The sequence below is a fragment of the Ambystoma mexicanum genome, chromosome 10, assembly GCF_040938575.1.
Source record: "Ambystoma mexicanum isolate Mex_15411 chromosome 10, UKY_AmexF1_1, whole genome shotgun sequence".
In the NCBI taxonomy this organism is placed as follows: Eukaryota; Metazoa; Chordata; class Amphibia; order Caudata; family Ambystomatidae; genus Ambystoma; species Ambystoma mexicanum.
Genome location: NC_090932.1, coordinates 174294763 through 174318607, shown reverse-complemented (window position 1 = coordinate 174318607; position 23845 = coordinate 174294763). Strand labels below are relative to the sequence as shown.

Below are 23845 nucleotides of genomic sequence, written 5' to 3'. Positions count from 1 at the left end.
CTTTGTGAGCAATGGTTAGTAGTTTAAAAATAATTCTAACTTTGATAGGGAGCCAATAAAGAGCTCTGAGAATAGGTGGAATATGAGCTCTTTTCGACAGATTCATGATATGTGCTGCAGTATTTTTGCAAGAGCTGTAAGCCATGAATCGTGGCTTTAGGGGCACCTGCATAAAGGGCATTCTAATAGTACAACCTAGAATCAAGACCTATGCTACTATGGTACTGTGTGATTCTGGCAGAAAGGGTCTGATCTGATGAAGCAGCATCAGTTGAAAATTAGTTGACTGAAGTGTTATGGGCGAGGTGGGAGGACATGGAGAGTGAAAGAGTCCAGAGTGAAAGAGTCCAGAAGAACCCCAAACGTCTTAATTGTGCCCTGGAGTTTAATTGCATGTCCTACCAGAGAAAAATCTGGATAGGTTTCTAGTGCTTTGGGATTAAGTAAAGATGGACTAATGAGTAAAATCTCAGTTTTATATTTATTTAACGCCAGACAATTCCCCAGCTAGATGCCATGCCGACAGGTGGTAGCAAGCCACCTGACAGATCTCCCCAACAACTGCCGCCGGACTCTGGTCTAAATTTTATTAGGGAGTGAACTTACTGTGTTTGTGCAACTGTCTTTACAGCTAGTCTAAGGCACCTCAAACTCTTTGCAGGAAAAAAGATTCTCCCTCTAGTGGTTTTGAAGTAATGCTCTGGGGCTTCATGGTGTCTCAGTCGATCTCCCGGAAAGACCATCACGAGACGCTGTAGCTAGGAGCGCTATGCAGGAGTCTGTCCCATGGGGTGGATTGGACATTGCCTTTAAATATTATAATGAAAGTATGTATTATAAGGAATAAATATATGTAAGAAGAAAGCAAACTTATATAATTGGCAAAAAGCTATTGGCAAATACGTCCGTGAACATTGTAATAGAGGGGCCATAGGTGTCAGAAGCAGCTAGAGTGAGAGAGACTGGTGCGGCTTGACACGTTGGTGTGGGTCCTTTCCTCAGATTGGATGCACTGTTGGAGCGCTGCTGCCATGAAGTTGGTTGTACTCAGGTGGCTGGCGACTAGCGGTGTACACGCTGCTTCAATTTAATTTATGGTGGCTGGGGAGCAAAGGTGAGCCACCTGTCGAGCAGAGTCAGAGCTACAGCCGAGCAGGAGGGTGTTAATTGGAGTGGCTGCTGAGCGACCTACAAACATTCGTAGAGTGGCTGTTCTGAGCAGCGCAGTAACAGTTTGGACCAAGAGACGTGCTGACCGAGTGAGTGGTGTGCTTGGTTTGGTAAGTTGCAGGATGAGTGAGGGGGGGGTTCCACCCCCCACCCCTCTTTTCTTTTTTCTTTTTTACTTTACTTTTTTTCTGAGCTTCCCCGGTGACATTGTATGTTACTCTTGAGGTAACATAAACACACTGGCACACATTGGGCCTCATTACGAGTCTGGCCGTAACCGTGCTGGAAATTCCGGCAGGTTACCGCTGGACTTGTATTACCATTCTGCCTCCGTGATTGCCGGAATCACTGGGGCATTAGAACCCCGGTGACCCGGTAATTCCGGAAGGGGAATTCTGTTAATCCCCATGGAGTCCAATAGGACTCCATGGGAATGGGGAAGTGGAAACGCCGGCACCATGCTGTAATGGTGCCGGTGTTTCCATGTCCGCCTGCAGGTGGGTGGTGTTAAACCAGTCAGGTCAGACCTGCCGGGAATGACACCTCCCGCCTGCAGGACTCTTAATCAGCCGGTCCGGAAAGAACAGTGGTGGCGGATTTACCATCACCATTCATTCCGGACCGGCTGACTTGTAATGAGGCCCATTGTATTGTATGCATGCTGGAGTACACCATTGGTTGCTAGTAAATCCCTCTGACCCACATTTCATACTTCTCTACTCCCTAACCTTACTTGGTCTTTAAAAAGCTGAGACTGGTGGCGGTGGCAAGGAGTGGGTGTGTGTGTGAGTGAGGTGAGGCTAGAACTACTGCTGCACCTGGACGTAAAGGGCTTTTATGTGTGATACTGCTGCCTGTCGTTTGAAACTGCAAGACTTTCTCTGAGCACACAGACAGGAGTCTGTCTTTCCTGTCATTCAGGACAAGCGGAGGAGCCCATAAAACTCACTGTGAGCCGAGAGCTCCACCTACCTTTTCGTATGATACTGTTGCTGCCTGCCATTTGAAACGGCAAGCCTCTCTCTGAGTGCACAGATTGGAGTCTATAATCTAACGGGGGTATTGTCCCTATATTGACAGATTGACGGAGTGGAGCTGCAGAGTGGTCTGGAGTCTGACTCCTCACTTGTCTTCTGCGACTGAAAGAACAATCTTTTTTTCGTGCGATCGCGCTTATTTGGGGTTTGCGATCTGTTGTGCTATGAAACTGAACTACCGGAAAGACACAAGCGACTTTTCTCATCCAGCAAAGCGCACATAACTCAAATCATGCTGAGAGAGGACTGCAGGCCTGGTGCCTTTGATGCTCTCAGCGTCTTCCTAGAGTTTATTGTTGTTGCTAGGAATTCTGTGAAAGCACTGACATTATATTGTTAAGTTTGGGCAAAAAACCCAACACACGAGTGGAGGTGACCTGTGGGAAACTGTCCAAACCATACAACATAAGGATTGCACCCTCGGAGGGGGGGGGGGGAAATGTCCACATTGGTTGGACATATTACAGCTACCACTCTCTCTGAAAAGATCGCCTTTGCTGACAGGTCTACTTTTCGAGGGAATAAATCTGGTGGCGGTAGGTTTTATCCCCCACAGAGTTTTCTCTGACAGACTCCCAAAAGCCGACTAGCTCAGGCTTGAGAGACTCTTTAAGGATAAACTCAAAAGAGATCAGGGAGTCTACCCCACTCAATCAGATACTAAAAGACTCTGAGCACAAATTTAAATTACACTCTCACTGCTATAACAATGGAAAATACCATTGGAGACCATTTCCCGTTGGGCTCATGTCAACTTGAAGAACCGTTTTTGCAACTTCTAGAGAATGAACCAACGATACTGCAACCATTGGAGTTGAATCGAAATCAAATTACAAACAATATTCAAACCCTGGTGGTGGATATTGATGCAGGGAAGAATTTACCCCCTGTAGATTCATCCTATGAGCTTGATGCTGTGCCTGAACTCTGGGACGACATAGAGGGTGAAAATGGTTTTTGCCACAATCTCCCAAGACAAAAAACTGCCTAACAGCAAGGGAGACAGCTCCTGATTTAAACAAATTGCAGGAACTGGGTCCCCCAACAATAGTAGCCCTGAACTTTGTGTTGAGTTTCCTGGTAAAGGTTTTTGAAAATCTGAAGCAAGAAGTCCAACAGCACTCAGGGATCCTGCTTGAGCTCACAAAAGAGATGGAGACAAATTATTCAAATATGGTTGCATTAAAATCTGCTGATAAAGAGTCAAAGGAAAAGTCAATGTCAATATTTCAACTGATATCTAGGAATCAAATGGAGAAATTGGATATTATAAATAATCAATGGAAGGTGCTAAAAGAAGAATTGAATTCTAGATTGGAGCAGGGTTCTATCCCTCCTCCGCACTGAAGCTGTCTGAGGTGTTCACAATCATTGTCAGAGGATCCTCTGGGAAGTGATTTGAATGATACACCACTATCAGCTTCTGTAATGGAGGAATTCATATGACTGGTCCAACTAGCGGAGCAGGAGAAGACCCCCAAAACCATAGGCGAGGAAGTAATTTAGAATGATATATCGACTTTGAAGTAAAAAGGAGAGAAACAGATTAAGAAAACAAATGGTTAAAAAAAAGTGGAGAAAAAGAATGAATGGAGATCAAAAAAGATCTCTAGAGGAAAAGTCATCTCAGACAAAAAAAACTAAGAAAAATTTAAGTACAAACATTAACCGCTTTATTAAAAATTTGAAGGAGGTGAACTCTGAGGAGCATAAAAAAAGAGAAGTTGAAAGGCCCTAATCCGGGCTCGGGCAAAAACCAAAAAAAGAGTCTGGAAGAGATTGATGTAAGCAAGAAAATTCCAGGAAGTACACCGGAAGTGATAAAGGCTACAGTGGGCAGCCAAAAAGATATAATCCATTCTCCAAGGAAGATCGCTCCAATCTTCCTGAAGCTCAAGCTAAAACCTAAACTGAGCTCTCACTCTCGAAGAAATTGCACCTATTTTCTTGAAAGCAAAAACTGAAAAGACTTTGGGGTTCAGGGGCATTGAACCCCGGGGAGAATTAAATATTCCACAAGATGTTTCGAGGGAGCAAGTGGGAGATAATCGACAAAATCCTAGGGGTACAGAAAAATACTCCGGCAGTCATTACAATAATAGGACAGTTATTAATAAGTTATTAAAACCCAAAAGACTCATTCTTTCTTGAAACAATCATCGTCAACGAGGGGTCCTGCCCATCCGCGATCAATTGAGATCATTCAGGACGGGATCCCTAGTTTTAAAGTTTTCGTGTAAAAAAAAAATCTATTGATAATACACAATCTATGCCTCTAAAACGACCAAGAATCCTAGCACAAATTAAGCAAATGTCTGAGTTAAAATACCTTTCATCAAGCAATATAGATCGACTGAGATTTCCAGCAAATCCTAATACGAATATCACAGAATTATCTATGAAGTCAAGATTAGCCATGGAAACAATTCCGGGGGCCAAGGAAGAATGACAGAAGAGGGGCTTCTTGATATCAAGAGAATTACCTCAAACTGATAAAATCTCTGTTAATCCTGAAAATCAAGTGGTACCCCACCTAAATTCAAGTACAGTTAGCTCTATTGGGGCTCCATCCAATATGTAGGAAATGGTACCTGAAATTATAACCCACATTTTTCTTAAAATGGGCATCAGGGAACCAAAACTTTAGCTAACCAGGTCATAAGCCTTTTATCCTGGAACTGAAGAGGATATCATTCCTTTTCTAGTGGTATTAGAAAATCTTATATCTTTCAAAATGTTGGCCCCATATCATTCCAGGAAACCTAGTTAACTGAAGATGTGGGTATTGACGGTTTCTCTGTGTATCAACAAAATTGCTACATTTAGTGGCAGGGGTCGCCAGAGAGGGCTATTGTTGATTGCATGTAAAAATTAGATCGTCCTAAGTTCAACATTGCTATCAAATGCTATACAGGGTATTCTGGTTGTAAGAGTACAGAGTAGAGAAAATATGATTGGCTCAAATTGGATTGTGATTACAGAATATTGGAACTCTCTGATAATCCCATTAATGAATTTCCTGTAAAATCTTTCAGATCTCTTGGTCGATTCTTCTTCTCAATTTCCCTCAGATGAGTTTATAATAATGGGGGACCTTAACTCACAATGTATTACCTCCAAATCCTTGACCTCTGTGGATAAATATAAATCTAGAAATGGGTATGTATGGTGTGATTTCATGTCAGAATGATATTTAACATTTTAAATGGCAATGTAGAGGGAGATATCCCCTTTGCCTCTACTTGGCAGAGAGGTTAATCTTTCTCGACAATCAACTACTTATTTTTCTCAAAAGGAATCTTTGTTAGTTGCACTAAATGTACTCTAACAGAGGGTAATGTTAATGACCATGCAATGTTAGAAACTGTTCTTAGGCTTGAAGATAACCATTTAATACCTCAATACACACAAGAGCTACTCGTGAACACAGCTGGTAACTGGGTAGTGAGCTTTGAAAGAGGGGGACAAACTATTACAAATAATCTGGACAATGCCATCAAATATTTAACTGACCAGCAATTGATAAAATACTGTAAACCGAGTAGTTTTATAGATTTCTTATGGGGCTTAAATTCTCCAATAAAAAGGAGCTTCAAACCCAGTGAGAACCATAAACATTTCATTGATATCCAAATCGTTGACAAAAAAGATCTGAAACTTTTAATTAAAAAAACAGCTAAAAATATAAGACTATGAAGATCAAATTAACAAAATAACACCTATAGAAATTGGGTGAGAACGTACAGGTTTATGATGCGTCAGAGAGATGGCGAGAAAATGCTAAAAGCTGTTACTCTGAGAAATTCTAGGAATTTCTGGACCATTGTCAGTTCAGTGAACAGCCAAAGTAATGTCTCGCAAGTTACTATAATTGAGGAATAAACCTGGGTGGAGCACTTCTCTAAACTCGATGGCCCCATAAATAGTCAAGAAGTTTTAATTCAATCAGATTCAGAATGGTCATTAGATTTTGTATGTGATGACATCGAGATCCTGATTAAAAAAAAATCATCCGTCTGTAGGGCGGCGGGCCCTAACGGCCTCAGTAATTCAATTTTGAAGAAACATCTGCCCGTATGGGCCAGAGTTCTCACAATCTTGTTTGATAGCATCATTGCCACCAAAACAATACCAGAGTTGTGGAGAAATTTAATTATAATACCGATTATATTAAAAAGGTGACCTTATGGCTGCTGCCAATTACCGCCCAATTTTGCTACTAGATGCGGATGGCAACATTTTCATAGGTTTTGTTTTAGAAGAATTGGAGCAATGGACCAAGTCTAAACGTATTCTCCCTAAACAAACAGGTTTTAGGAGAGGGTTATCTACCTCCCTAAACACCCTTATATTAAACTGTGCCAGCATAGATTCCCTGGTAAAGGAGGGGTGTACCTCTTTTCGGAGCCTGGGTGGATCTCTCCCAGGCTTTCAACACCATAAACAGTAATAGACTTTGGAGGAAATTGAATAACTGGGGCCTACCTGACCATCTACTGGCCGTTCTTATAGATCTTCATCAAAGGTCGGCCCTAAGATTGAGCATGTCGAGATCTGGTAATTTATCTCAGTCAATTAATATTGAAAGAGGAGTATGTCAAGGTTGTTTGCTAGCACCTTTCTTGTTTATTCTGTATTTATCAGATTTATTCCAATGGTTGAGAGAGAGTGGCATGGTGGCGCTGAAAATGGGGAATATGAAAATTAATTGGTTGGCATATGCCGACGATATTGTGGTCTTGGACCATATTCAAGTCGGCTTGCAACAATTACTAACTGCCCTTTCTAGTTATGCCACAGAAAATTATTTTAAAATTAATCCTAGCAAATCAATAATTATCATTTTCAAACATCCATTGAGAACAACTAAATCCTACTCTTGGCAAATGGATAATTTGACCATTCCTATTGCCAAAGAAGTTGCTTATTTGGGATCCCAGATTGCGGCTTATCTGACCGAGGCCTATCTTCTCTCAACCATTGATCTAAAATTGATGAAGATGTGTTCCCAAATGAAGAGAATCTTTTTCCAATATTGTAAATCCTCCATTCTTCCTATACTGAATTGTTATGCTGGTAAAGTAATCCTTATTACATGTGGCCTTGAAAGCAATTCTCAGGCTTTTAATATAGATTGGGGCAAGATTGAAGGTAAAATCTGGATAAGAATCCTGGCTCTCCCTAATTCTATACCGATTGCATGCGTAAGATATGAATTGGGACTTGCATCTTTGCTGGCAACTATGGAATGGAAGTGGGTCTCCTTGTATAGGTTAATTTTGGTCCCTCCGAGGTCATCATTATATGAGGAGGTTGCACTGTTAATGGATAGCAAGAACAATTGCTTTCTGAATACATTAAAATTAAAATGCAATGAAATACTAGCATTGTCTGACAGTACAATCAAGGTCTTAACTCACAATCCATTGAAAACAAAAGAGTCAATGAAGCGTATGGATTGAATAAGAACGATGGGAAAAATGAGCGGCCAACATGTCTTCATCTTGGATGCCGACAAACCAAGATCTTCTCTTCCCTGTTATCTAAGGAAATCGATGGATCCAGGAGTCAGGATGGAATTCTTGAGATTCAGATTAAATCTTCTACTGACCCTGGAAATTCGACATATGGGAGACATAGAAAAGTACCCTTCTGACATCTGTTACAAATGGGATGCAGGGTTGAGGCAAACAGCTCTTCATCTTGTATCTGAATAGACAGGAACATGGATTGTGAGAGTGGAAAGATTTCAAAGATTTGTACATGATGTCAGAATCCTGGACACTGTTTTGGCAAAGACTTGTCTCAGGAAATTAAATGTTTCTTATGGCAAGGTAGTTTTACTTTTAAAAGAGCTAAGCCTGACTGGTAATAAGGACTAGAAAATGGAGCTGAACTTAACAACTATGATGGACTGCTCACCTTTTCTGGTTTTGGTTTATAGCTAATTTTTGATAACTACAGACTTCAGGATGTGTCTTTATTTTTATTTATGTGTTTGTATATTTGTCATGAGTTGTTTGCTTTTTTTTTCTATAAAAAAGTTCTGTGAAAAGTCATGATATTGCCTTGTATGACTAATAATCAATAAATAAAATATAATAATTGTCAAAATAAAAATATTTGGAAACTAATAGATTATCAACAGACTACTTGAAAGTAACCCCTACATATGACATACCAGAAATCTATTATTTTCTTCCTCAATAAAGGATATAAATACATGCTGCTTAGATTTAATAGGCTAGAAACGTGCAAGCTCATGGATCCTAAACCACTTACTCATAAACCATAATGAGAAAGATAACTTTATAATTTTACCTGGGAAAATGTGTTAAAGACATGGACAATTTAAAAACTGAAACCTTTTGGCAAATAATTTGAAAGGGTATCAAGTATCACTAATCATTAGTATGTTAGACTTTTGGAATGAATAATGTAGTTAAAATGTTAAGAACTAGATTTTAATACACAGCAACTATGTTTAAAATGTTTTAACATTGTATGTTTTGTGTATTTTTTGGTGTTGTCTTGCATCTTTATTTATATATTGTGTAGCGAGAAAGGCTTATTCAATGCTAGAAATTCAATACTATATTATTCAAGTTTCTTTCAACGCACGTAATAAAACCAATAGAACACATAAATAACACACTTCATAAATATACGTAACATGCATGATTCTCCAATAAGCTAAAATGCAGATACATAAAACAATTTAAAGAGTCTCTCAAATTAATAAAATCTTTATTAAAATAACTAGTTTGGGTTAATACCACAAATCTGAGCGAGCACAATCACTCTAAAGTGCTTGATGGCTTCAAGTTCCAACACCAATAATAATTCTGATGTTCCTGACTTCTTTTATGAACACCATAAGGGCATAGATCAGCTGGATGCAGCACACAAGCATGCATGAAGGCATTAAAAACAAAGAGCAATCATTGACATGACCTAATACACATACATCCATGGTGAATCTATACATAAAACCTAATTTCATCAAATCAAGACTAATTGTTCACAGTTAAATGGAGAAAGCTTTTGTACATGAATGTGAAAAATTACATATTTGTCAGAAATGCTGTTCTCTTTTTACAAGTGCATCTCATAATTAAGAAGCTGACTTTTTCTTTTAGCCATTAGATTGCTTACAAAGGTCTGGCGCACTATGAACATTCCTTATAGCTTCTTGTCACATTAGCAGCTTTCGCCAATGATACCAAGGATTTTTATAGAAGGGTCCAATAACAAGAAAATGTGAAACGGTTTTGTCCATTGTTTTGCAGTAGAATCTTTTCTTGGTTACAGAATGTGTCCCCATTTACATGAAAAATGGCCAACCGGTAGGATCCCCAGGCAAAGTTTTAATAGGAACAATCGATTCCTGGAATCCCACCGATCGAGATGTGTCCCAAAAGCATTACATTTCTTCTTACATAGATATTGCATGACCAAACTACTCATAGCCGCCAAATGGCATATCCCGGTATCAACCTAATGGTCAAATGCCTTAAAGTGTTTTTTTAATGTGGACTCATATGTTGCGTGTGGGACCACAAATCCGAGATATGCAGTTGGAACAGCATATCTTTCGCATATTTTAGCCATGGTAAACTCACTGAACCTATAGACTCTAAAAGATTTATTAACATTGTCAAGTAATCTTTAAAAAAATCTTTTGTCCAGATCTCAACCCAGTAAGTCAGTGGTTTTAGTTTTATTTTATAAGCAGTGCCCCTCAGACCAAGGTCAAGCAAGGTTGAAATTATTGGGGCACTATATGGCAGCAAAAGTAACCTTTTAGCAATTTTATTTTCTATAGTTTGGATCTGATTTGTATCAGTATAGTCCCAAACCTACGCTCGTCAATCGCTGCAGAGACAGCTTGCATAGTATACATTTCAATGGCGCAAAATATTAGTCTGTCCTCGTTTCCTTCAACATTTTAGCATGGCTTAACCTTTGTGATCCAATATTGTGCAGCTCTTTTTAGTAAGTGGTTTCCATGAAAGGGAAGTGTCTAACCTTATCCCAAATAATCAAAACAATATACAATCTCAATCTTTTGAACGACAGATTTGAATGCTTACTGTATCTGGGGGAATGACAGACGAGGATCTTAGTTTTTGATGTGTCACGTTTTAGCCCCTTTTCTTCGAGCCACCTATATAAAGTTGTTAGTTGGAGCTACAGACCCATCAGAGGTTTGGATAGAAGGATTGCATCATCGGCATATGAGTGTAGCAATTGTCTGCCCACCTATCTGTGGTGGCATCCGCCAGAAGCTCTAGTAGCGAAGTTATTAAATCATTGAGAAGAGTAGGGATGCCAGAACACAACTTTGTCAGACCCCAATATTGATATTAAATATTTTGCTGGGGCCTGTTCGATTGTTGCCTTTAACCCATGAATATTTGCTAGAGTAAAGGAGCCGAATAGAGTGTGTGTGTGTGGTAGGTATAGCCAGCCTCTCCAATGTCTTCCATAAAAGTAGATGAGAGTGCGTAAATGCAGCTTCAAGATCCACAAAAGCAAGGTAGATGGGTTGCTTCCTAAGGGTGACATATTTCTATAATATCAGTAACAGTCGGAATAGTGATCAGTTTGAGAAACCCATTTTCTAAACCCTGCCTGCATAGGGGAAAGTATTCTGTGTTCAGTGCAACAAAGAGCTAATCTAATTTTTAGCAGAATCCCAAATAGCTTGCTCAGCAAGTCGAAGAGGAAGATTGGCCTGTAGTTACAGGGTAAATTAGTGGCACCCTTCTTGTAGATCAGTACCGACATGGCGCCTGCTAACTGCAGGGAAGAGCACCTAAATTAAGGAGTTAATTAAAGAACTTGGTAAGTGAAGGAACCATTCTTCCGAGGTGATCTAGTTTGAGGTATCGGATACCAGCTCTCTCTGGGAACTACACACTAAATTCCAGAAGATTCTCTTATCTTTTGACAATACAGCCGTGCTCAGTTCTTGCAAAGCCTGCTGAGCGTAGTTGCCCTTTTCTGGATAATTAGGTTTTTATAGAGAGCCCTTAGCCAGGCCACTGACTCACAACGGTCTAACCAAGATTGGTTCACTGCTTCAATCAAAGCCTATTTTACTGTACAGCGTTCTACGTCATACCAATTGGTGTTTATTACTTTGGGCTGGGCATGTTGGTAGTTGTCTGCTGTTGATGTACCTAATGGTTTTATTACTTCCAAGATCTTATAGCATTCAGTTGGATCATGGTGATGTGTGGGGTCTGCATAATCACTGAGTATTGATAGAGGTAATTATATAAGAAGGGATTATATGGGGCCTATCCAATTTTGTCCAATACTTCCTAATGCAGAAGTTACTGATTTTTTTTTTTTGGGCAAATCCTAGAATAGATAATAGAATAACATGATCAGGGAGCAACATATAGCATACAGTGGGGTTGTGATGACTTTTGACCCTCTTTATCAACAACAAATGTATAACCATATTCCAGAGGCTTAGACCAACAAAAATATCAATTAACGAAAGCCTGAAATGGATTCTGTAGGTTGGTTAGACCAGAGTTTCACCCTCCAACCTCCCATTGCACACCCTGATCCCCATTGCGAACATCAAGCAAGCAACATGAGGGACCCAAGAATATGAATGTCTAAAGGTTTTAACATAGGCTGGAGGTACTCCCCAAATTTCATTTTCTCCTTCCATTAACAAGTCTAACCCTCAATCTGCATATTGAAGTCGCTGGCATTTATTAATATAACATCCGGTTTCCTATAAGTAAACAAACAGAGGAAATCATTCTCTAGCTGGGCAATTGTCGATTGATCAGGTCTAAAATCTATTTTCATGAAGAAGATCGACAGATTACCAGGAAGGATAACCCTTAGGGCCTGCATATCTCGGTGTGCTATTTAAATAGTCGTACATTTAGCTTGTAAAAGAGTGGTTAATCCAGTTAGAAAGCCTCTCTTTATGTCTACCTCTGGGGCTCTTTGTTGCCGCTATACAGTACACATCATAACCTGGTAAGTTTATTACTGCTATTGCCGAGGTTTCTAGAAGACCTATAATTTCATGGGAACTCAGAAATTCCAGGCAATCTGTGTTGTCCATTTTACTGGGAATGCCCTGAATATTCCATGGAAGTAAAGATATAATGTTTGTACGCCGTATGCAGGCAGGGTTTGGTGGCATGTGAGTCCTTGCTAAAATGGTAACTGAGTCATGAACTGGCAAGGGCAGCTGCTAAGTGCAGGCGGTACCCTCAAACTGGGATTGAGCTTTAGTCTTGATGGGCCCTGCATTTAGGGACCCCTGATGTGGAACTGAAGAGACTAGTTCACCACCCCTCGCCCCCTGTGCAAGATATGGGGACTGGAGGATGTGGACGAATTTGAATGTTAGAACCCCTGAGTAGTAAGCACCCATACTCTATGAAAAGTAAACCCATTGCCAATTCCTTATCTGATAGTGTTATTTATTTAAGACTGTGTTTTAATCATAAAACAAGTCAAAATAATTCAATCTGGTTACAGTACAATGTTCCTTCTGGCATTACACTTTGTTCTCAAACAACATAGTGAAGCGTAGGAAAACGGGCCTGGATCTAACCGTGACCCCCAACGCCCAACTTTTATGCATCTTATCCCCGTGAGAGTTTTATTTTAATAAAATCCCATGTTGAATCTGAATTATCGGGCAATCTTTTTTCATCGAAGATGTCAGATCTGACTATGGAGAGGCAGCATTTCCTGTGTCTAAGCTAGTGATAGCACTTCTTCTTAAGCACATAAACATTTCAAGGTAAGGTGGTAATGGTTTGGCTATGTGGGTCATAAATATATATATTTTGTTTTTCTGAGGCTTGTGGATCGGACTACAATTGCAGCTTCCCAAGTGCCCGCCCCACTCCGCTGAAAGACATGCCGGTGGCATTGCTGTGGAGACCTTACCCGGAGACAAAGGCACGTGCAGACATATTAAACATAGGGAATCTCACTCGATACATAAGCGCACAACCCGTAGCCTTTCGACAAAACATTTGTTGAAGCATGGCCACGTAGGAACAGAAACGCTCCTCCAGCGACGCAGTCCTCTGCGCCCACATCTCGTGCGTGCCATGACAGCCCAAATAGACAAACGTGAAGCGAAAAATCACCTTTGCATATAAAGTTTCAACAGCGCACACAACTAAACGTACGCAGAAACAGATGCCCATTTCCAGCACTGCTCACACCACCAAGCATACTTTGAAAGACAATCATTGGAACATCCCATTGCACTGAAGCCGCTTCACTGTTGTCGCAGGCTTTAGGTCATAGCCCACAGCATAATCTTGAAGATGCTACATTCTATTTCAAAGAAACACCTACTACAGGTTATTGGACAAAGGAAAGATTCCAAGCAATCATGGCTAAGTTCCATTCTTTTGTCTCTTTTATGGAAAAATATCCACTTATAGAAAAACAAATGAAGTCTTCCAGGTTACAGGTGGAAGCCCTTTTACAACGCCATGTCACAACTCTTACACAAGACAAGGTCATTGCCTTAGACCAAGACAATACTGAATATTATGATGATCAATATTGTGATGAGGATACTTAAGATTATGACGACCAATGCTTAATCCCCTCACCTCCAGCTGTAGATCAGCCAGTAGCTGATTCACCTGTGCATGATCAAGTCTTATGCAGTGATCTGCTCAAGAGGGCAGCAGAACACTTTAAAATAGAAACTCAAGATGTTCCCCAAGATTTAGACTTTGTAGACTAAATGCTCGAATGCACTTGGTCAATTTATACTTTTATTCCAGTCAATAAATAAAAGGATACAGCTCTCTCTAATTGCCCCATCTCTTACCAGGGTTGTTAACCCGAGGCTCGGAAAAAAAAAAACCCTTTTGGCCAGCACCTTCTGACCCTTTGTACATCAAGGGTCATCTCAAACCTGACTCCTTAGTGGTTACCACCTCCTGAAAAAAAGTGGGGACACCATTGGCTTCTGCTGAGGAACCCCCAGAAAAAGAAAGTAAGAAGCTTTTCACATTAGGGAAGAAGGTAGCAACATCAGCCGCATACCAGGTGCGAATTGCTAACACAACCTTGCTCTCCAGTTATAATGGGTCCCTTTGGGATAAAGACCAAACACAATTGGATTTCATCCCAGATCCTATATGTAGAGAAATTCTCAGGACTGTCAATGAAGGTAGAAAAGTTGCAAATAATATTATCCAAAGCAACCTCGATGCAGCAGATAATGCAGGCAGAATTGTTGCAGAGGGAACACAGGCAACGCTGTCCAGTATGCCCATTGAAAACAACTTGCTCTTCAAGAAGGCAGTAGTTACGCCCTTGAGACAGCCAAAAAAGAACATGAGACTAACATTTCTAGGTCAGATTTCTAACAAAGCATAAGTTCAATGGGCTGTGTTTAATACGTGGGTCTTTTACGAGGCCAACGTTTTCTAAGAGCCTCTCAATCTACATTCAGCCAAAATAAGTATCCAAACACAGCGCAATATACCCACTTTCAGTCTACCAATCAAGGAGGCTTTAGACAGGGTAGAGGTAGATCTTGGGCTGCAGCCTCTTAAGGCGCCACTATCCAAAAACAATGACGCTCCAGTTCAGGACACCCCCCAACCCCCATGTTACCTTGGTAGGGGGTCAAATATCACATTACAACCATGCATCGGAGGGGGATCACTTAGGACACGTGAGTGCTTTCCATAGTATCAAAATGGTACTCCGTAGAGTTGCTATCAAACCCTCATCATCATCCTCCAAAACAGCGCAAGATGACACAAGAACATCAGCAGATTCTTCAAGAGGAAATACAAGCCCTTCTGCTGCTCCTCTCATACTTCTAGGAGATTCATCTTTCTTCGGTACACTCTACCTTTCCAGTACTTGCAATCCTTGATTCCTTTTTTCTTTCTCCTCTCCCTACTCCTCCCTCCCATATCTCTAGCTCTCGTTTAGATCTTATCTTTACTTCCTCCCTCTCTACTTCTTCTGTGTTGTCACTTCCTATTTATCTTTCTGATCATCATCTTCTTTTTTCTGTCTAAATCTTCCCAACGTCTCCTGCTTTTTCTTAGTTGGTCTCTCCATCATGTGCCGGCATGACTTATGCAGTTTTAACACCACACTTTTTGTTTCCTCATGCATTTCTGCTCTAATCTCCCCACTCATCCTTTGCTACTTTGTCTGCAGATGAGGCTGCATCTACCTTTTTTCATCACTTTCTTCTTCCTTAGATGCTCTCTACCCTGCCTCAGTCTTTTACCCTTTTCATAAACCCCCACAGCCCTTGCTCTCTTCTCATCTTTGCGCTATGCAACGTGCTTTTTGCTGCCTCAAGTCTGACTGTGGGAGACTACAGTTCTTATTCTTCTTACCATGCGCTCTATGATTTGTAAGGAACTCATGGTGGCAACAGTAATGACAGATACAAGTGATCACAGTTCATGGTTTATTAAACTGTATAGGTAGGTTGGAAAAACACCTAATGTAAACCTAAATCTAAGATGGGAGCAAGCTTCGACCATCAAACAATAACAAGGCAGTCCTAGTGGTTTCTTGTCAAATAAAACGGCCTGTACTAAAATAAACTATTGCCAATCATTGCGATAAAAAGAAGCGTGGGAAAATGTTCTTAAGAAAGAAGGACGTGTTCACAAATAATCAGGATGTGGTAGTGAGGGTCTCCCTTCCCACATTTTCAGCACGGCATAAGGTGGGACTTTGGAGCACAGCACACGCTCGAGCTTTCCCAGCACAAGCTGACAGTTCTGCTCTCAGCAATCAGGACCTTCGGTGTTTAAGTCTCTTTTCTACAAAAAGTCTCTTTCCGCCCTGAGTTTGATGTATTTGAAATAATAAAAAAAAAGTTCTTCTTTGGATGCACGATGGGTGATGCTTTTTCCACCCCTGGGTCGCCCTCTTCTGGGCTTGCACCCTTCTTAATTGTAAGCCTCCCTCTGCCGGGTTCACTATGACTTTCAACGCAATCTTCTTTGTATCATTCACCAATCTTAATGTCTTTTTAAACAGTTCACTTTGAACATCCCTCGGCCGAGTTCACTCTTGTCAACACACTGTATTTCGGGACTTTAGAGTTCGCCCCTCTTTATCAGCATCCCTCGTTCGGGTTCGCGCTTGCCAATCTTGTCAATCGTGACTTTCTTGCTTTCCACTTTTACGATGCGGGATACGCTTCATTTAGCTACACAATCATCTGTCGGTCAAAGACTTTCGACTGTACAGAGGATTTTACAAGACCCCTGTATGACCACTTTGACTCCCTTTTCACCTTACCAAGGCCTTCTGGTTATGGTAATTTCAACAACTGGGTAATCACCCAGAGTTTCCTGAGTGAGCATCCAGATGGTGCCGGACTCCCCTGTTGCTGTTTTCCCCCTTTTTGTATCAATAGTTTTCAAACTTTCACAGTTCAATTAGATGTTTGCTACTGCGTTTGAACACAGTTTAGTTTCTTATCGACTCTCCCCTCAACTCACCGGCTGTGATGAACTGCTTGGCTTTCTTTGTCTTGGAGTCAAGGTTGATAACACGGAGAACAGCGTCTCTCCCCAGCTTGGTTATCAGCGGAGGAGGGTCTTGTGTACCGCTAACATCTGCTTCAAAACATGTTGGCTATTTTGCAGTCTTACGATTCCGTCTGCTGAGGTTTCACAGGCCTTGGTCGGAAAGGGCAAGGTCGCTTATCTCCCTCTCAGTATGTGCCGTCTTTCTCCTCCTCTTGAACTGCCTTGCTGAGTTAGCTCTCATGTCGTACGTTCTGCGTTGCTTGTATTGCTCTCTACTGCTCCACCTTTTATCCCTGTGGGGAAGGGAAAAGGCTGTCAGGTGTGTGTGGTCAATTGCCTGACTTTGCCTGACTCTGGTGTTGGGACATGTCCGGTAAATGGCTTGAGTGTTAGTCAGTCGTCCTTTGTAATATGCGAAAGTGTTTGCATCGGAAAAGGGGGGGGGGGCTGTAACGTGTTTGTGTATCCTACGTGGAAGGTTGGGGAAAAGTTGTCATGAGAAGGGGGTTACCGCGTCTCACCGGTCGGTTTCCACTCCACAAGGACCCCCATCCAGGTGATCCTCCCTCAGTGGTCCACCCCCAGGAACTGGATCCAATAGCAATGGCCGTGTCCTGGCCACCTGGATGACAGACTCTCGGGGACTAGTCAGGGAGACACCTTCAGGTTTCTCACAGACAACTGTTTTCTCTCAGCTAAACTTTATTATTTCTCTGACCTTTTCAATGCATAATCAACTCACCCTAAATGTCTTTCAAACTCTCACACCTTCTTTCTCCTACTTCTGATCACTACTAATTCTACTCTGTCAGCATCTTATTTTTCCCTTATTTTTCTCCGCAAAGGTGACATCACTTTGTTCCGCCACTGAATCTTCTACTCTCCAGTTGACTACTACTTCCTCTACTTTGCCTCCTAATGTGACGATCTCTTGCTTTAATCCAATCACTGACGTTTTCTCTTGTTGGCTAAGGCTCACCCGACTGCCTTTCCGTCTGACCCTATTCCCTCTGTGCTTATTCCTAAAGTCTATCCTTCACTTGTCTCTTATCTCACTTCGTTTTTAATATTTGCCTCTTGACTTCTACTTTTCCCTCCTTCTTTAAACATGCCTCGATTATTCCTATCTTAAACCTTCTGCTGATACCTCCATTGCCTCTAATTTTTGTTCTATTTCTCTACTGCCTTATCTTTCTGAAATACTCAAACTCCCTGTCTATTCTCAAGTCTCTTTTCTAATAACTCTATTCTTCCCCATTTTCAGACAGAGTTCTGCCCTTTTCATTATAATGAAACAGCTCTTCGTTCTGTTTTAAACTCCTTACTGTCAGCACTATACTCTAAACACTTGTCTGTTCCTATTCTTTTAGACTTACCTGCAGATTTTGATACTGTTGATTACCCTTTTTTACTGGCTTCACTTTCCTCTTTTGGTTTCACTGGGTCTGTTCTTTCTTGGTCCAGGTCATACCTGTCCCAAAGGACATTCTTGGTTTCTGGGGCAGGGGCATCGTCTGACATGCTCCCGCTCGTCTACGGTGTCCCACAATATTCGGTTCTTGGTCCTTCTCTTTTCTCTCTCTTATACCATCCCACAGGCTGATGTTATTTCCTCCTTTGGTGTATCCCATCACATTTATGCTGACGATACTCCGCTTTTTCTTTCTTTCTCATCCTTTGCCCCGGATGTCCCCAATAAACTCCCTTCATGTCAATTAGCTATCAAATCTTGGATGTCAGCTCACTTTCTGGTACTCAACGCTGCTAAAACAGAGGTACTTTTCTTCCCTGGTAACCCCATTCCGTCTCATCTTCCTCCTTCCTTTGTTTTGTTTCCTCCGTCCCAGCTTCCTATTTCTCCCACAGCTCGCAATCTGGGACTCTATTTAGACACTTAATTATCTTTTAAGTATCACATTTCTTTATCTTCACGTGCCTGCCGCTTTCACTTATATAACATTCGGAAAGCTCATTCTTTCTTGACTTTTGATGCTACTACATTTTCTCATGAGTGTTGTACAGCTCTCTTTGGTCTTCCACTTACCTCTCTTGCCCCCCGCCCCCATGAAATCTGTTTCCAATGCTTCGATTTGTCTGTTTTCTTCTTGCTCCTCATGATTCTATTCTTCTCTCTATTCTTGGCTGGCTCTCATTTAGTCCCGACTTAAATGCAACTCTCTGTGCCTTGTCTTCGAATCCCTTCATGGGCTTGCGCCTGATTATCGATCTATCTTTGCTTTCATTCTTTACTCCTTCTCGCTCTCTTCGCTCTTGTTCTCAGTTTCTTCTTATTATCCCTCGTCCTCCAAGTGTTGAGTCAGTTTTCGTTCATTCTCTCTGCTGGCTCCTCTGCATTGGAATGCTCTCCCTCTTTCCCTTTGTTCTATCTCAGTTCATTCTTTAATTAATGACTCCCTGAAGTCTTATCTACTTCACTCGGGTTAACATGGAAGATTGTGTATTTTTGAAATTTTATATAGCACCTTAAACCAAAGCCCTGTACACAAGGTCATAAAAACAGTACAAGTGAAAATTAAAAACAAATACAAAAAGGAGCGGTAGAACTAGTCCCTCCTCATAAGGTAAACAAGGGTATTTATTCAACTTGCTTCCTTGTTCCTGAAAAGGATTTAACTATGCACCCTGTGTTAGGCCTTCGTACAGCAAACACATATTTCAAACCACACAAGTTTCGAATGACTACCCTTCAGGAATTCTGCTCTTAAAACAGGGGGATTACATGGCGACATTGGATATGAAAGGTGCATACTTTCATATTTCAATGTTGCCAGACCACAGAAAACGTCTCGGGTTCAAAATCGACATTACCGGTCAGTGGGCGATCTAGTGGTAATTTTGCAGAAGTTAGTTAATTTTCAGCAGTGTTGGACAACAGAGGACGTTCTGCAAGGGAAATCATTCACCACCCCCGCATTACAAGCCACTCTTACCACAGTCTCATCACTCTCAGGATAGGGAGCACATCTCAATCACACTGCACACGGCAGTTGGACTCAATCACTAACAAAGAAGGGTTCCATGTAATAATGTCCCCGCAAAAATGTCTCCTTACAAAAAAGTAACAGTTTTTGCAGAGACGACATTACATTGAACATGCGGGGGAACCCCGATTGTTCTTTTACAAGGGGAGCAGGGGACATCCCTGCAACCCGTCCCCATACAAAATGTCACCATATATAATGTCGCCAGTGGCTTTTCCCAGCGACATTATGTATGGGGACATTACCTGATACCCAAAGCAGCACATCAACCTTCTAGAGCTGTTGGCAGTGTTCAAAGGCCTCTAAACTTTCCGACACCTAATTCAGGGGAAAACAGTCCTAGTCCTAACAGACAGCACAAGAGCTATGTTTCTATGTTTTACATAAACGGGGGGGGAGGGGTGTTTCACATTCTCCAAGTCTGTCCAAACTAGCACAGACCATATGGAATCAGCCATCAAAATGCAACAAGTTCCTCGTGTCCATTCCAGGGGAACACAACTGTCTAGCAGATATCTTAAGCAGAGATGTTCAGCTTCCATCCGAACACGAATGGTCGTTGTACAAAGACATTCTATAAGACTGCTTCTCAAACTAGGGTCAATCAGACCTATTTGCGACCCAGCATTGGCGCCCTTCCATTAGTGAGTTTGTATTAAGCATTTGGGTTATAATACAAAATGAAAGTAACATGTTTGAATATAGCCTTAACTGTCTTTCACAAAAGCATTTGGCAGGGTGGGTTGTGGTGTTGGAAAGTATGTCTTTCTCTGGTCAGCTCTAAAAAAAACCTTAGTCTGAAGAGCATGTGGGCTGAGATGTAGAAGAATACTTTCAGTACTGTATTTGAGAGACCTTGGACCTCTGATTGTGGGCTGTTTAAAAGTTGAATTGGGAGAACTATGTCAATGTAACAATATTTTTCTGTAAACTGAAATACACTAGTGAGAAGGAAACGTTTAATTCGCTTTTGCCAGTCCAATTATCCTCTTCATTGAACTTTGTTCTTTTTTGTTGCCAGGAATTCACTGGCAGCGGCTCTACAAGCACCGAAACTGGCAGAGCTAATGGTCAACTGGAAACAAAGTACAAATTTGAGCCATACGGTCTGAGCTTTAACCATAAATGGAACACAGACAACAGCCTGGCGACGGAGCTAGCCATGGAAGATCAGGTGAGAAAAAAAGTAGAGTCCTGGTTAGTGTCATCCATGGAAGAGCAGATCAGAATATCATGATGGCAATTTGCCTTTGAGAGAGCTATGGAAGAGCAGTAGCAATCTGGAATGGGGAGCACCATGGAAGTGCAGATCAGGACAGAATAAATAAGAATAGCACAGTGGCGGTTGGCATTGGAGTAGGTCAGAAAAAGTAAAATAGTGCCTGAAAATGGGGATCGCATATTAGATTTTCACTTTAGTTCCTGTGGGTAGAGAGAATAGGGATTGCTATAGAACAGCAGGTCACAATAGCAATGAGGGCTTGGTAGCTTGTTTGTTGAGAAGGTCTGAACTGTGATTACGTAGAACAGGGCAAGGTAAAGAGAAGGTCAGGCTAGCATAAAGACACATGATGGCTGCATTGGAACAGCAAGAGTAGCTTGGTAGCTCTATGGAGTAGGCAGGACAGTGAAAACACAGGTCCGAGAAGTTACTAGAGATTCAAAATTGGGAACGGTATGGTGATGGGAATCCAAAGCTGATGATGGTGGCAGCCTACAATCTAATCGTTTTTACTCGATCGGGGAATGCCTAGGGGATTGTGTATAATGCATGTTATGTTATGTTAATGCATTTTTAAAGCGCAGCATTCACCAACGAGAGGGCATCAAGGCACTAGGCAAAGGGAGCACTAGGTCAGCAAAAAAGAGAAATGTAGCAGGCAAGCACAGGAATTATTCATAAGGGAAAAGTAGAGTCTTAAGATGGCGCCAAAAGGAGAGATGGTCCTGAACCAGACTCAAATAGAGAGGAAGCAGATTCCATAGCTGTGCAGCACAGACCGAAAAAAGACCACTGAATATAACAAGTTGAATACGGGGGACGGAAAGATGGCAAGAAGAGGCTGAGCACAGAGAGCGAGAGGGAACGTACTGAGTGAATTTAGCCTGAAGACAGACGGGTCCACTCTTGTGGAAAGCACGATGGACAATGCACAGAGATTTCAAATGAACCCTGCTAGTAATAGGTAACCAATGAAGAGCCTTCAGGCAGCAGAGGCCAAAGAGAACCGAGGGGCCCCCCAAGGCCAAACGTGCCGCAGAATTCTGAAGAACCTGAATACGATGAAGCAGATATTTAGATTGAGCCTAATATAAAGAGTTGCAGTAGTCAAGTGAGCCAGAGATAAGAGAAGAAACATCGACGATAGGATGAAGAGACTGGGAGAAAGGGGAGGACTTTACGAAGAAGGCAAAGTTTGAAATGTACGGCCTGGCATACTGCACTCACCTGGGGGAGAAGTTAGAGAAGCAGAAAGCTTAACCCCCAGGTTCTTGACAACGCAAGATGGGATGGGTAGAGGCCCAACTCCGGAGGCCAGAAGGCTGCGGACCCTAGAGAAATCAGGCTGGGGGCTAACCAGAATAACCTCTGTTTTGTCCTCATTGAGACAAAGCCAATTACACCCCATCCAGGAGTAAATTGCCAACAAGCAGGACCCGCAGCGGGGAGCAGTGTCAGACAAGGCCATATCCAGCCGTATTAGAATCTGGGTATCGTCCGCATATGTATAGCAGCGCAATCCAAACGACTGAATCTGCAGAATGAGCGGGTGGATATAGACATTAAAGAGTAAAGGAGAAAGTGCCGAGCCCTGAGGGACTCCGCAAAGAAGGGGGGAAAAACACAGGACATGAAAAACGAGAGGAGAAGAGACTGAGAGCTATCATTAAGAAAGGAGATGAACCACTGCAATACAGTACCAGAGATACCCAATTGTGAGAGCCTCTGGATAAGAATGACGTGGTCGATGGTGTTGAACGCCGCAGAGAGGTTCAGGAGTAGGAGGGCACCCTCCACCCCGGTCAGCAATCTGTGCCAGATCGTCCACCACCGACACTAATATAGATTCAGTGCCTTCACCAGGCCTGAATCCTGATTGAAACAACTGTCAAGGGAGCCAGAGTTTTCCAAAAAGGAGAACAAAGGCTGAATAAGTGATTCGAGCAGTTTCATAGGGTAGGACAGAAGAGAAATAGGACGAAAGTTAGCTCGGAGAGCAAGGTCCAAGCTGGGCTTTTTGAGAAGAGGAATGACCAGTGCATTTTTAAGTGAAGCAGGGACAACACCCGAAGAACGAGAAAGATTCACTGAAGAGGATACCAGTCCGGCAAGCTGAGGAATAATTTCTTTGATGACCCTAAGTGGGATAGGATCAGCCGGAGAGGCTGATTTTTAAATGTAGGGTAGCTGCGATAATGTCTGCCTCTTAAAAAATGGGAAACTGAGACCAGAGACCCAGGGGAGTGGAAGTCTGATCAGTGCAGGGGGACCGAGAGGCCAAGCAATGAGCACCAAGGATCTTTCTGGCAAATAAGAGAAATGTTATCCTGGAAAAGAGGATAAGGAGCAGCACAGAGACAGGGAAGGCGAGATAGAGTTATCAGGAGGAATGGTAGCCAGAGCACCGTTTTAAAAAGAGTTTTTGGTGCATTAATGGCCGATTCAATAGAGGGGGTGAGGAAGGCTTGCTTAGCATCAAACAATGGCAAGCTGCTAGCTAGCGGTAGCACTACGGAATGCAGACAATGCAGAAGGAGAATAGGCAGTTCTCCATCTGCATTCAGCTTGACGCTTGCAAGACCAGAGTTCAGCAAGGGAGGCCGAGAACCAGGGTTGAAAGGGGCGACCATGAGGCTTAGAAGTGTGAAGAGGATCCAGATGGTTGGCCGCAGCAGTAAATACCAAGGTCAGAGAAGATGAAGCCAATGAGGCAGACAGGGAGATGATCAATGATGTTGCGAACAATGGCAGGCCTGCAGACATTATTCCAACGACTAGCAGGAGGACGAGGCAGTGGGGGCAAAAGAGGGGCTGGGAGGGCCTTAATCGAAAAAGGAAGGATTACATGGTTGGACCAGGCAATGGGATAGCCCATAT

At 42.1% G+C, this 23845-nt stretch overlaps 1 protein-coding gene across 2 annotated transcripts in view; it reads left to right on the top strand.

The window, feature by feature from the left end:
• The window catches only part of VDAC3 (voltage dependent anion channel 3), a 593996-nt gene that overhangs the window by 371324 nt on the left and 198827 nt on the right, over window positions 1-23845 (top strand). For both annotated transcript variants that reach the window (XM_069617658.1, XM_069617659.1), the window contains exon 4: window positions 20768-20920. In XM_069617658.1, coding sequence (XP_069473759.1) covers window positions 20768-20920 — 153 coding nt within the window. The remainder of the gene's footprint in view (window positions 1-20767; window positions 20921-23845) is intronic.